Raw genomic sequence first — 13,992 nt, 5'->3', positions numbered from 1 at the left:
GTCAAACTGCGCAGAATTTCAGGCAGTTTAGCTCAGTAAGGCGGCGACTGCGCTTCACAAAGTCGCGCGTGAAGAGCAAGCTAATAGGCATGATAAGGCGTGCTGGCCGCAGTGACGTGACATGGCGTGAGGCGGTTTTGCGAACGGCTAGTTTTGCGTGGTGTCGCGTTTAACAGGGCAACCGCAAGGTGAGAAAGGTTTTATTCTTGTCAAACTGCGAAGCATTTCGGGCAGTTTAGCTCAGCACGGCAGTCTGCGCTTCACAAAGTCGTTTATGAAGGGCAAGCCAACATGGCGTGCTCGCCGTCCGCGGTTTTGCGAACGGCTAGTTTTGCGTGGTGTCTCGTTGCATTTAAAGGGACAATGTTAAAATGAGATGTTTTATTATGCTGCAAGCTTCATGCTTCAGCTGTTCAGTGCTTCTGAGGAGTATTGTTAGTTTAGTGGCTGTTATTTCACTCACTGTAGAAATGCATTTTCAGATATATTCGGTTAGCCTGCATTTCGTGACCTCTACGTTGCAAGAGTAGCTTTTGTGTCAGTGTTACGAATGACAGCTTTTCTGTTCTGGACCATAACTGCTGCTCACCAAGTCTTCAGTACGCACCCACATGCACAGATGTGTGTGCGGTGCAGTGGCCTTTCAGTTAATTGCCACCTTCTGAATCATGTTCATTCCTTTTCCAACAGCAGTGCATGGACCTACGGACTGCAGCCAAAGCACGGCAGATGCGACGAGTGAACGGTGTGGCCTTCGCCCAAGCGTCAGTTCTCCTCTCTGCCCTGAACAAGGTAGCCGCGACTGGGACTGTGTAGTTTATGTATAATGCCTGTTTTGTTACATATCATTTGCCATAATTCGGAAAACAACGTTATGCTATATTTGGCCCCTATCTAAGTGCTGTTTCTCGCCTTGTGTATCTATATTTTTCTTTACTGTGCACATCGCCTAATGTGTGCCAAGTTTTGTCAATGCATCTGTCTACATCTGTTGCATCTCTTACGTGTTTTATATGCAGCAAAATAAATGTTCATTTCACAAAGCACTTGGCGTCTTTTCTGCAATACTGTTTTGCAAAGGTAGTGGCGCAGCTGCGTTGATGGCCAGTTTAGAGAACTGGGAATCTGTTTTTCATTTTGTTATGCATGCTGAAAATAGAATCCTAGCAGACCATGTAAAACCAAAATAATTCGCCAAAAGGGGCAGGGAAGGGCGCAGCGCATGCTAGCATTCAAATCGCGCGCGCCTTTCAGCAAGACCGGAAGTAGTTGCCGCCGGCCGCTTGGCGCGCTACAGTCAAATGGGCCGCTTGGGCCCTATGGGAGTCTCCGCTCTGCTTTGGTCTGCGCTGGCAGCGCGCGCGGCGCGAGAAATGCTGGTGGTGCCATCCATTTTTCCTGCGTGAAGCTGTTACTAGCGTTATCATTCATGCGTCATTTCCTGGGGCCAGATTTCGCCGAGTGTCCGCTCTTTACACCATCCCTTTCTCTATGGTATATGCACTGAAATCACCCATTCTTCCCTGCGGGGTACGGCTGTGTGCGCGTGTGTTGTGCGTTGTGGTCTGTGGGTGGCGCGCGAGAGGGATGCTCGTGCGCGTGCTCCCTTCAAGTGGAAGATGATAGACACTCAGCGTTTCCGGAGCAGTGCGGTTGTACATTGAGACGCTCTCCGACCAGTGTCATAGTGAGTGTAGTTTGGACCATTAAAAGTTACGTTGTTGTTGTTCTAATGTTCTCCCTAACGTCATTGAATAACGAACATATTTTTTTGGTGCCGAAACCGGGAGTAAGCGAAGAACAAAGGCAACTTAAAAACAGCGTTCCAACTGCACGGACGACAGCGCTGGAGCGTCTCCAAACAAAGAGAGAAGTTACGCGCGCCGAACTGAACCGACTCAACAAGGAGGTCGAGCGACTAACGACAGCGGACGACTTCGGCCCCCAGCAACAGCTCCTCGCGGAAATATCAGACGAGTTAGACATTGTTTCAAGAGATTTGAAACAGATGTCTTGATTGAGCCGCATGTGTGTGAAGAAGGCCTCGCGGAAGAATACAAAGGTGTTCGTCAGTGCCAAGCTCTCATGACACGAATGCGGACAAAGCCTCGGCATTTCAGTGAAATAAATTCTAACTGTGCAACAAGCACACTGAATGCAGAAGAAACCGCGTCCGGCTCATCTGCTGCCCGTTCGGGACAACTTAGATTGCTAAGCTGGAGCTTCAGAAATTCAGCAGCAACAAGCTCGGCTGGCAACCGTTCTGGCAACAATTCCGGCAAGCAGTCCACGAGAATAACGGCTTGATCAACATATATAAGTTCGTGTACCTGCGGACAGCGTTGACAGGAAACGCGGCGGCATCTTTGACCAGCGTCCAAGCGACGGAGAAGAATTACGACTATGCTGTAAAGACACTCCAAGAGCGTTTCGGGCGTCAGGACGTACTCGTGCAAGAACACCTTACGCAGCTGGTAAACCTTCCCCAGGTTAGAGCTCTCAGTGACGTGAACGCGCTGCGACGCCTCCACGATCATGTTCACCGAAACATTGCAGGACTTGAAACTTTAGGTGTCAAATCGGACAGCTATGGTGCGATGCTGCACGTGGCTTCGCTTCGGGTATTGCCGGCCTAATGGGCTGTTGAGTACCATAAAGCTCACAGTGCAGACAAAGACGTGCTCAACAGCTTGAGTCTCCAAGCCATTCTGCAATCAGTTCGTCTGGAAGCGGAGAGTAGGGAAAAGGTACACGGAGGAAGCACGAACGCTCCTCAGCAAACGCGGCCTGACCACGCGTGATCGGTGTCCCAACAGCGTCTACGGCAAAGGCTCACCGGCCAGCCTCCAAGTGGGTGCCAAATTGAGAAAGGAAAGATGCCCTTTCTGCGCTTCAGAGAGGCATGAGGTGGCCGATTGCAATGCTCCGATGTCAATGGATGAGAAGAAAAGAGAACTGCGAAACGAAAGGAGGTGCCACCGATGCGCGAAAAAAGGGCACATGACGAAAGGGCGTAAGAGGGTGGCCGACGACACATCACCTCGCTTTGTGATCCACCGGCACCGAACGCTGAGGGCGAGACCGTTACTGGGTTGCACTCAACAGCGTCTCTTAGCAACAGCAATAAAAACGCCGTGCTGCTGCAGACGGCGCTGCTGTGGGTCGATGGACCGAAAATAAAACGCCTCGCTCGCTGTCTGTTTGACGGAGGCAGTCAACGATCGTTTATAAAAGAGAAACTCTTGCGAATAATGAATCTTGAGGTGACCAGTGAAGAGGAAGTGACAATTTACTCTTTCGGCGGCTCGACCAACGTTACGAAGAAAAAACGACGCCGAGTGAAGCTCCGGCTACGAAGCCAGTACGACCGCAAGGAGCACAGCATCGAAGCCCTCGAAATTGAAGAAATCTGCTCCGACCAACTGCTGCTTCCAGAAAACGCTGTCGAGATTAGTCGGGTGGCTGATTTGAAATTATCGGATGTCACCATCTCACCAACTCGCCTATTCACACAAGGCATCGAAATTCTAATAGGCTCTGTTTATTATTGAACTGTTGTGCATGCAAAAGTAAAGAAAACGCAAGGGGTCTTGGTTGCGCTCAAGATTGACTTTGGCTGGACCTTGCAAGGGCCGATACCACTGTCAGCTTCACGTGTGTCGTGTTCCACCGTTGCCGTTCTGAGCACCAGCATCTGTGACAAGAACGCCAGCCTATCAGACGAGCTTCGAGTGTTCTGGGAGCTGGAGAGCCTCGGTATCTCCTCAAGCAGCTGCCTACTGGGAAGCGAGGAACAGCAGGTGAGAGAAGGCTTCATTCGTTCTCGGACTTTGACCGATGGGCGATACGAGGCGAGCCTCCCGTGGAAGGCACTTGACCAAGGGCTAGCCAGCAACAAAGTTGTAGCAAGAGAATGCGTGGCCAGGTTGATGCAGCGTCTGAGACCCAACAAGAGCAAGCTAATGGTCTATGATGCAGCCATTCGTGACTACCTAGACAAAGGCTTTGCTGAAAAGGCTCCAGCCGACGAAATCGACAGCACCTCGTCTCGAGTCTATTATATGCCTGATCGTGCTGTTTTTCGTTCAGAAAGCTCTACCATCAAAGTTCGCATAGCTGTCGATGCATCTTCGAAAGCACAAGACTGCTTGTCACTTAACGATGACCTCAGCACCAGCCCGAACCTAAACCCCAACCTGCTGCGGCTTATTCTGAACCTTAGACGCCACAAAATTGCATTGACAGCCGGCATCGAGAAGGCCTTTCTTCAGATTGGCATCAAAAGTGAGGACCGCGACGCACTGCGATTCCTCTGGTATTCATCTGCGTGATGTGAGGGCTCATCAGAGGGTGATATATGGGTCTGGCGCATGACAAGAGTGCCTTTTGGCGCCACAAGTAGTTCATTTATGTTGGCTGCCACCACACGACATCACCTGGCTAACCTCTCTGAGGACCTCTCTCACTCAGCACAAATCTTAAGAAGCTGCTTATACGTCGACGATTTGAAACCGGAGTCAGCAACACGGAAGAGGCGACGAAATTTTATGAGGAGGCAAAGCAAATAACGAGTTCAGCAGCAAAGAAACTGCTAAAGTGGAGTTCCAACAACGAACTCCTACAACAACGGTTCGATACTGACGGCGTTGGAAATGCCTGCGCTGACACTGCGACGACGACTTCAGCCATGGCAAGTGTCGGGGCTCGAGTGGGACAGAGCAAACGCAAAGCTGAAGTATTCCCTGTAAACGGCGCTGGAGCTTCTTTCTGTCAACAGGAACACTAATCGCTTCGTGCTCCAAGCCTCAGCGAAAATCTTCGATCCATTCGGTCTCCTGAGCCCAGTGACGATAACAGCGAAAATGCTGTTTCAAGAGCTTTGGGTACTTGGGTTTGACTGGGATGAGCCACTGCCGCTAAGTGTGAGTGAGAAATGGGGAAACTGGATCGATTCAGTGAATAATCTCAGTGATATTTCCATCCCTCGTCGGTATGATAAGCAACCAAACAGCAAAACCGAACTTCACATATTCACGGACGCAAGCTCCCAAGCACATGGAGTAGTTGTATACCTGAGATGGGAGAGCTACAAGAAAACAACGGTTTCCCTTGTCATGGCCAAAACTCGTGTGGCATCGCTCAAGACGCTATTCCTACCACGGCTAGAGCTTCTCGGTGCCTTGATAGGCGCTCGAATGGTCGCATACCTCAAGGAATCCTTAGCACTGAATATCGACAAGGTCCCACTGTGGACCGATTCCATGATTGCTCTATACTGGGTAAAGGGATCAGCCGTTCAGTGGAAACCTTTTGTAGCCAACAGAGCCGGAGAGATCCAAGAGAAAACAAACCCAAGCGACTGGAGACACTGGCCAGGAATGGGAAACCTAGCAGACATCCTAACTCGGGGAATTTCTCCGGAAGCGCTCAAGAGGTGTGAAAAATGGTGGAAAGGGCCCAAATTGATTGAGGGGTCCCCAACAACCTGGCCTAGCGCAACGGCTGATATTTCGACCGAGAGAGCCCACGATGAAAGGAAAAGTAAAAAGCTAGCGGTCAGCCATGTGGTCGAACCGGCTCCTCTGCCGGTGACAGACATTACGCACTTTAGCAATCTTAATCGCCTACAGTGAGTCACAGCTTGGATGCGACGCTTTGTTCACAACTGTGATCGGAAAAAGGATCGACTTGAGCCCCGCTCAACGCACCCGAAAACCAACAAGCGCAGAAATGTTTGCTCCAGGAGATGTTTCCTGGGCGAGATAGAAGAACGCGATCTTGCATGATCCGTTTACAGGTGGCACTAAGTAAGACGACTAATTCAACTTTTGAACAAGTTGGAAGCAGGAAATTAATCAGCTAGCGCTCGCTCGGCGGGGAGGATGCTGAATGTTCCGTATGCCGCCTCCGCTACAGCAGTCTTCACGGCACGACATCCATGGCGGAAGTAGAATGGTGGCGAAGGCTGGGCCCAAAATCGGTTCAGCGGTACCGTAGTATAGCCACAGGTCGGCGGGCCAATCACTCAGATTAAGAAATTATACTACTACAAATTAAAAAGTATCAATCAACACAAAAAGAATAGACATTTTGATAACTTCGCTTGTGAATGAGGTAAGGTATTTTATTAAGACATTCTTAATTAAGAAAAAAACGTTATTACGTTTGTTGATGCTAAAGCTGTCTGGACTAGTGTAACCTTGAAATTGCCTTGAATACTGCTGTATACTTTCTGCCGAGTTTAAATGTGAACAGTAATCCCAGAGCTCTATGCTCCACGTATGTTTTGATGCACCTACTTTCATCTCCATTTTTATTTCAATTGCAGCTGTCCTAGCTTTGTTTTCTGTACATGCATGTTTCTTATTTGATGTTTCGTGGCAAGCACTTCAAGCCATTTCCATGCCTCGGCTGTGATCATTGAGATGATTACCCCGCTTAAACAGCGCTACTGTTTGTGCTGCCTGCGACATGCATTTTTATTGCTGTGATTTGTTGCTGTATTTTATTGGTTGATGCAATAAACTATGAATATGAAAAGCATAATTGTTCACTTGGTACAATCATGCTGCGAACTGGGCACGACTATCCTGTTGCGCTAGTGATTGTGGATCACACCTTACTGTGCTGAGGGACAAAGTAAATGGCCAAAGTACTTGCATGACTTGCAGCAGTATTTGTATTATGAATTTGCATGCGTGGTCTCTATTTGGAAGTGTTGCTGCCTTTCTATGCCGCCACCTTCGCCAACCACTTTCATTGTGCAGGAGCAACTGCTTATAAAGAAGGGCGTAAACAACAGAAACTCGAGTTCTTTTAGTTGGCAAAGGTTGGCGCGCGCTGAAAGGCAACAACCTTCAAAAGATGCCGGCTCGTCAATGCAACGCGGTGGATTGAAAAAAAAAACTTGTTTATAATTAGCGCCAAAGTGAAAGTATGCGTGACGTCATTTGACGTCATCATGACTACCTTCTTCAGCCCTGCAGTGGGTATACTCAGGCTGATGATGATGATGATGAAGCCTTCTTTTCATGTCCTGATCGGCCTGGTGACAGCAGCGCCATCGCACCTTGCTTATGTCCCGATCAGTGTTAATCTATACACATAGCAGAGATTCGCGCTGCCAACTGTTGATAGCAACAGCGGTGTCACTTCGCTGCGTCTGAAAACCTTAGTTTTGTTCCTTTATTGCTACATATGCCCAGCTAATGATGCATCGTTTACTGGTTGGGTTTCAGCGGCCTCAGCAATTACGCGGGTGAGCTGAATAATGTGCTCTCTAACACTTGAGTCTTCAGGCAGAATGGTATTCATGCATATTGCTTTCACATTCCCTATATGGTGTAATTCTTGATTTTGATGACTTTTGTGACTACTGTGATAGGACGCTCCCTGCTTGCATCTACTGCTGTCCACATGCTGACGACCGGCGGGCGAAATTAAATTGAAAATTGAGGCTTATGAAATATGGCTCCCGGTGGTAATACTGGTTGCTTGCCTTTGTCGATCTTTTATTTTGTAATATCTAAGATAAATCGGTCTGAGAAAAGGAACTGTACCATGCACGTTCTTGATTTGATTATCTAATACATCTCGCCAGGTAAATTCGGGTGAACTGATTTTAGTTCGAAAACACACAATTGCAGGTTTAATATTATTGATTATACGGATTCATAGACGAGTCTTGTGTAGAGGCAGGAATCTGACATCACGAGCCATTGGACCATACCTCAATATGAGGTTGCGCACTTGCACTGGAGAAAAGTCGGTAAAAAGCTGTTGCAAAACTGCCCGTCCCATTACTGAAGGCTTTTATGTGACAGAGAGAAATAAATTTTACCCAAGAATTTTTCAAAATACCTAAACTAAGGCATCTGGAGAACAGCACTACCTCATTGTTTTTTATAGATGCGGCAGATCAAGCCCCCCGCAACGATGCACCATAGTGTGCAGCTTTGTGGTCACTTTTTGTTTTTCTGTGCACGTGTGTCGTCGCGAGGTTTGTAGCCAGGCCAAGTTTTGTTGTGCTTTTTTTGTCTCTGCACCGTTCCTTGCGTGCTGCTCAGGCATGAGCTCTTTTATCACGTCATTTTCTTTCGTGTCTCCGGGTGTGGAAGTGCGGAACTTGATCCTATTAGCGGTAACCTTGTAAGCAGTCGTTAGCTCGTAGTTGGAACTACAATGTTTTGAGAATGTTTGTGTGTCAACTTCTCGGAGACCATGCTCGCTCTTTTACAACTGGCGTGCCTAAAGTCCATTCGTGGGTAGACCACTCACGGCTCTTTGGGGTCGAGAAAGGGTCCTCGGTCTACTTTGCCCAGATCACTTCTGTAAGACCATAGTTCCGTAAAACACAAACGCCTTCAACAGATTTATTTATTGATTTCTATAACTGCAAGAACATTACAGTAACTTTATCGGGATTTATACTGACTCTTCAATGATAGCTGATTACGTTGGGAGCTCAGTAGTACGAGGAGGACGGGAGAAAATAGTAAGACTCCCAGAGTTTACATCCATTTTTACTGCTCGATGTTATGCCATTTCGGTCGCCGTAGAAAAAAAAATAAATGAGAACATTGCAAACAGTATTAGATATGCAGATTCCTTTAGCGTCCTCACAGCTCTTAATCCCACAAATGCAGTCGCTTGGAGATGTCACACTCAAGAATAAAATCGCCATTTGCCAGCAAATGCGCTGCGCCCCCGTCATGTTGGACAATGAAATAGCAGATGTATGCCAGCAAACACGGGGGCCAGTTGGTTGATCATACTGAGGAATACTGCGCTACTTGATAAACAAGGAGACAAGTGAAAGCCAACACACGAATGAAGCACAATTTGCGCTTCATTCGTGTGTTGGCTTTCACTTGCCCCCTGTTTATCAAGTAGCGCAGTATTCCCCGGACGATTTATGAGCTGCTCAGGGTCGAAATAAACGGACCAAGAAAGAAAGTATACCCTTCAAAGATTGCATGAAGTTATTAAATTCGAAACTCAACGATAAATGGTAGTCTACTTGGAATAATGCTGTAAATAATAAACTTCACGAAGTGAAACCCATGTTGGGAAAATGGAATTAATTCAGGCAGGAGGAGCGGTTTACGGAAGAGATTTTAGGCCACCTTCGCAGAGGACACAGACACGCATTACACATAACTTCATACTAATGAAAGACACCCCTTCATGGATCACTGCCTTGTCGTGGCGGAGGGGCTTGCGAAACTCGATGAAGTCGTGAGCTCTGCTGTGTAGGGCCACCCAAGATAGACAGGTCACGGCAGAGAGTTCTGACAAAATGCGATTCACTGGAAAAGGTAATGGCAACCCACTCCAGTATTTCCTGCCAAGAAAACCCTATGGGCAGTCACAATACCATTAATGATATGGCGCCGGACGATCAGCCCCCCAGGTTGGAAGGCGTCGCACATGTTACTGGGGATGAACGAAGGGCGATTCCTAGTAGCTCCAGGACGAATAAAGCGGCTGGGCTAAAGCCAAAAGGACGCTCATAGGAGACTGGAATGCTAAGGTCGGGAGTGAAAAAATAACCGAAATTATAGGCAAGTTCGGTCTTGGCGAGCCAAATGCAGCTGGGCGGAGGCTTGTAGAGTTTTGTCAAGAAAACAACCTGACCATAGCGAATACTCATTTTCAACAGCACAAGAGGCGCCTGTACACATGGACTTCGCCGGACGGTCTGTACAGGAATCAGATCGATTATATTCTTTGCCGGCAGAGACGGAGAAGCGCTATACAAGCAGTAAAAACAAGGCCTGGGGCCGATTGTGGCACCGATCATGAGCTTCTTGTTGCCAAAATGAAGCTTCGATTGGGGAAAACGCAGAAAACTAGAAGGTCTTTCAGGTACGACCTGGATCAAATTCCAATAGAATATGCTGTGGAAGTGAGGAATCGATTTCAAGAATTAGATCTAGAAGACAGAGAGCCCGAAGGGATGTGGACTGATGTTCGTGATATAATACAAGAAGTTGCTACTAAGGTAGTTCCAAAGCAAAAGAAATGTAAGAAAGCAAACTGGTTATCTGAAGAGGCTTTGCAAATAGCTGAGGAAAGGAGGATGGCAAATGTTATGGGGGAACGAGAAAGATACAAGGTTCTGAATGCGGATTTTCAGAGACTAACAAGGAGAGATAAGAATGCCTTCCTGAACATACAGTGCCAAGCAGTTGAGGACAACAGCCAATTAAGGAACACAAGAGCTCTGTATAAGGCAATCAAAGATATTGTCACGCACTTCCCGCGGTCCTTATTGAAGGAAGATGAGGTTTGGCGGAATAAGGAGAAGAGGACGAGGAAGCTGGGTCTGTCCGCTGTAGTGTGCTAATCTCCAGCGTATCCTACCATCTGTGTAAATAAACGTCGTAACAAGTGTGGTGGAGTTTGCGGGGTACAGATCACCACGGAACCTCTCCTACTTCGCCGGAGCAGAAGAATTGCTGGGCTACCCCCCCCTTCGGACGGAGATGGCGCAAGCAGATGGTTCAACGCAGCACACGCCAGCAGCTCATCCGACCACCGCACAGCCTTATCGGGAACCCCGGCACTTCTATGGCAAGCCCGGGGAAGACGTGGATGACTGGCTCACCCACTACAATCGGGTGAGCAAATACAACCGCTGGGATGCGACTACCAAGTTGGCGAATGCGGTATTTTTTCTTGAAGAAACTGCGCTAACATGGTTTGACAATCATGAAGCATCTCTTACCACCTGGGATTGCTTCATGGAAGAAATGAGAGCGGGATTTGGTGATGCCGATGCTCGAAAAAAAAGTGCCAAACAGACTCTGGCTCAACGAGCGCAAGTACCGGGGGAGACCTGCACAACTTACATAGAAGAAGTCCTCAAGCTGTGCAGAATAGTTGGTGCTCGGGTGACTGAGGAAGACAGAGTGGGTCATCTCAAAGGAATAGCGCAAGACGTGTACAACTTTCTTATCTGCAAGGAGGATTTGAATACCACCGCTGATGTAACACGACACTGCCGCACGTTTGAATCTTTGAAGCGACGCCGTATCATTCCGAAGTTTGGTCGGCTGCCTAATGTGACAACTGTCGCTAGTGTGGATGTGTCTGAAACGACAAGCCTGGCAGATAAAATTCGCCAGATCGTCCGCGAAGAGCTTCGGAGGCATCAAGGTATTGGGGGCCACGTCACACCCGTCTACAGGAGCACCTCTTCGTCTGACAGCCCATCTTCTACCTGTTATGATCCCTCTGCTACGTCTCCTTCGGATACCCGATGCTCTGCTGCTCATCGCCCGAACACCCAGCCTCTCAACATCAACGCCTAAAACAGCGAGCACTCTCGTCCTCCTCGTCGACCACATCCAGAGCATGAAACGTTTAATACAAGCGACGACGAACCTTATTCATCGAATGAACGTGAGCCGCCAGTGTGTTATGCCTGTGGGATGATCGGCCACATTTCCCGCTTTTGCCGCAACCGTCGTCCGTACCAGCAGTATCGCCGACAGTGGGTGAACTCTCGTACAAGACTTCCTGCTGAAAATGATGATTCATATAGAAGAACACCTGGCCGGAATGAGTACAGATCAACAGCTAGCCGACAAGAACGCAGAATGGTGCTGAACCGAAACGAATCACCGGCCTCTGACCGTAGCCTGACACCACCATCTCGGCGCCTACGACAATCCCCTTCTCCCCGACGAAGTTCGCCACCTCCGGGAAACTAGTGAGTGCGGCCGATGGAGGTGAGGTCGCAAATGATTCTAGCTTACCCATACCTCTGCCCGTTTCGATGTTAAAGAACCGAATTGAAGTGTTTGTGGACGGTGTACGTGCTATGGCGTTGTTGGACACAGGTGCCACTATTTCTATTATAAGTCTCGCTTTTAAAAACTGCCTTGGTCGTAAAATTATGTTTGCTTGGGATAGTACGACAACATTATGTGGTGTTGGTGGCGAACCGCTTAACCCACTTGGAGTCTGTTCCGTGAATCTTGTTATCGCCAGCCACACATTCCGAACTGAATTCGCAGTACTTACTCGATCACCGCATGACGTAATTCTTGGACTCGATTTTCTGGAGCAATGTGGGGCCACTCTCGACTTTCGCAATGGAGACATTTCTGTGAGCACTCGAATTGAATCTGCTTTGCGTGAAAATTCGCGGACCCATCCTAGCACGCTTTCGGTTTTGGAAGACATAGTCATTCCTGCAATGTCCGCACAGTTTATACGAGTTGTTAGTTCCAGCTGTGCCAGTGATGCGTTCGACGCTGTGGTTGAACCACTCACCCTCAACTGTGCGAAGAAAAGTATTCTGATTCCCCGCTGCATCATCTCAGTCATGAATGGCCATTCTTCTTTGTGGACGACTAACTGCTCTAACGAACCTGTTGTATTACCACGTGGTCTAAAACTTGCCAACTTTGACGAAGACACTTTTAAATCAGTGGCCGTGATCAGCACAGACAATTCCCAGCCTACCGCATGCTCAGAAGAAGATGAGACAAAATTTCTTGCCATGATTAACAAATCCCTGCCAACAAGTGACCGTCACAGTTTAGTGGAAGTTCTGGCGAAACATACTGCGGCTTTCGATTTCTCTCGGGACTCGCCACCACGGATTCCCATGTCCCGTACTCAGCACCGAATCAATACAGGAACTGCTGATCCAATCCGCCAGAAGCCTTATCGTGTATCCCCATCAGAGCGCCAAACAATCGAAGAACAAGTTCGTGACATGCTGCATAAGGGCATCATTCAGGAATCGTCTAGTCCGTGGGCTGCCCCTGTGATTCTAGTCAAAAAGAAAGATGGCACATGGCGATTTTGTGTTGATCATCGACGTTTGAATACTGTTACCAAGAAGGACGTGTATCCCCTGCCACGTATAGACGACGCCATTGATTGCTTACATTCCGCCTCCTATTTTTCCTCAGTTGACCTGCGATCAGGCTATTGGCAGATCCCCATGCACCCGGAAGATAAAGAAAAGACGGCATTCATCACCCCAGACGGGCTGTATGAATTTAATGTGATGCCGTTTGGATTATGTAACGCTCCAGCCACGTTCTAAAGATTCATGGATACAGTTTTGCGCGGGCTGAAGTGGCACATTTGTATGTGTTATTTGGACGATGTAGTGATATTCGGGACAACTTTTCATGAACACAACAGTCGATTAGAGATTGTCTTGGAGTGTATCGAGAAAGCTGGTCTGGTACTCAATTCCAAGAAATGTCGTTTTGGAGAACGCCAGACTGTGGTACTTGGACATCTTATAGACAAGGATGGAATCAGGCCTGATCCGAAAAAGATCGAAGCTGTCACTTGTTTTAAACCGCCGAAATCGTTAAAACAGCTCAGGAGTTTTTTGGGGCTTTGCTCCTATTTTCGGCGTTTTGTTCCGAAGTTTGCTGATCTAGCATATTCCCTTACTTGTCTTCTGCAAAAAGATGTGCCTTTCAAGTGGACTGCCGATTGTGACTCCGCCTTTCGTCAGTTAAAGTTTATTTTGACATCAGGACCAGTACTACGCCACTTCTGTCCATCAGCTCCAACAGAACTTCACACTGACGCCAGCGCAGTTGGAATTGGTGCTGTGCTCATACAGCGCCACAAGGGCGATGAACATGTCGTTGCGTATGCAAGCCGTTCTTTGAGCAAGGCTGAGCGTAATTACACTGTAACTGAACAGGAATGCTTAGCTGTTGTATTCGGTGTGCAACGGTTTAGGTCATATCTTTATGGATGTGCATTTAAAATTGTGACGGACCATCATTCCTTATGTTGGCTTGTAAACCTTCGTGACCCCTGTGGACGCCTTGCGCGGTGGGCTTTGCGCCTTCAAGAATTCAATTTTACTGTGTCTTTTAAGAGTGGTCGTAAGCACGGTGATGCTGACTGCTTGTCACGGTTGCCACTTGAAACTACTGATTGCGACAATGAGGTCTTGGATGAATATATAGCTGCTATCTCTACAAGTTTCCCCGATGTTGGTGA

At 48.0% G+C, this 13,992-nt stretch overlaps 1 protein-coding gene across 1 annotated transcript; it reads left to right on the top strand.

Moving 5' to 3' along the window:
• The first annotated feature begins 3,000 nt into the window (after positions 1-3,000).
• LOC146171602 (uncharacterized) lies at positions 3,001-4,331 on the top strand. Its single transcript, XM_084586458.1, has 2 exons — positions 3,001-3,013; positions 3,631-4,331. Exons 1-2 carry the CDS (start codon positions 3,001-3,003, stop codon positions 4,329-4,331), a joined length of 714 nt encoding a protein of 237 aa, XP_084442584.1.
• The last annotated feature ends 9,661 nt before the right edge of the window (positions 4,332-13,992 follow it).

Source organism: Amblyomma maculatum, unplaced genomic scaffold (genome assembly GCF_055883805.1).
Source record: "Amblyomma maculatum isolate TAMU_Amacu unplaced genomic scaffold, ASM5588380v1 scaffold_19, whole genome shotgun sequence".
In the NCBI taxonomy this organism is placed as follows: Eukaryota; Metazoa; Arthropoda; class Arachnida; order Ixodida; family Ixodidae; genus Amblyomma; species Amblyomma maculatum.
The sequence above is the reverse complement of the archived record's forward strand: the minus strand, read 5'-3'. Positions and strand labels throughout refer to the sequence as shown.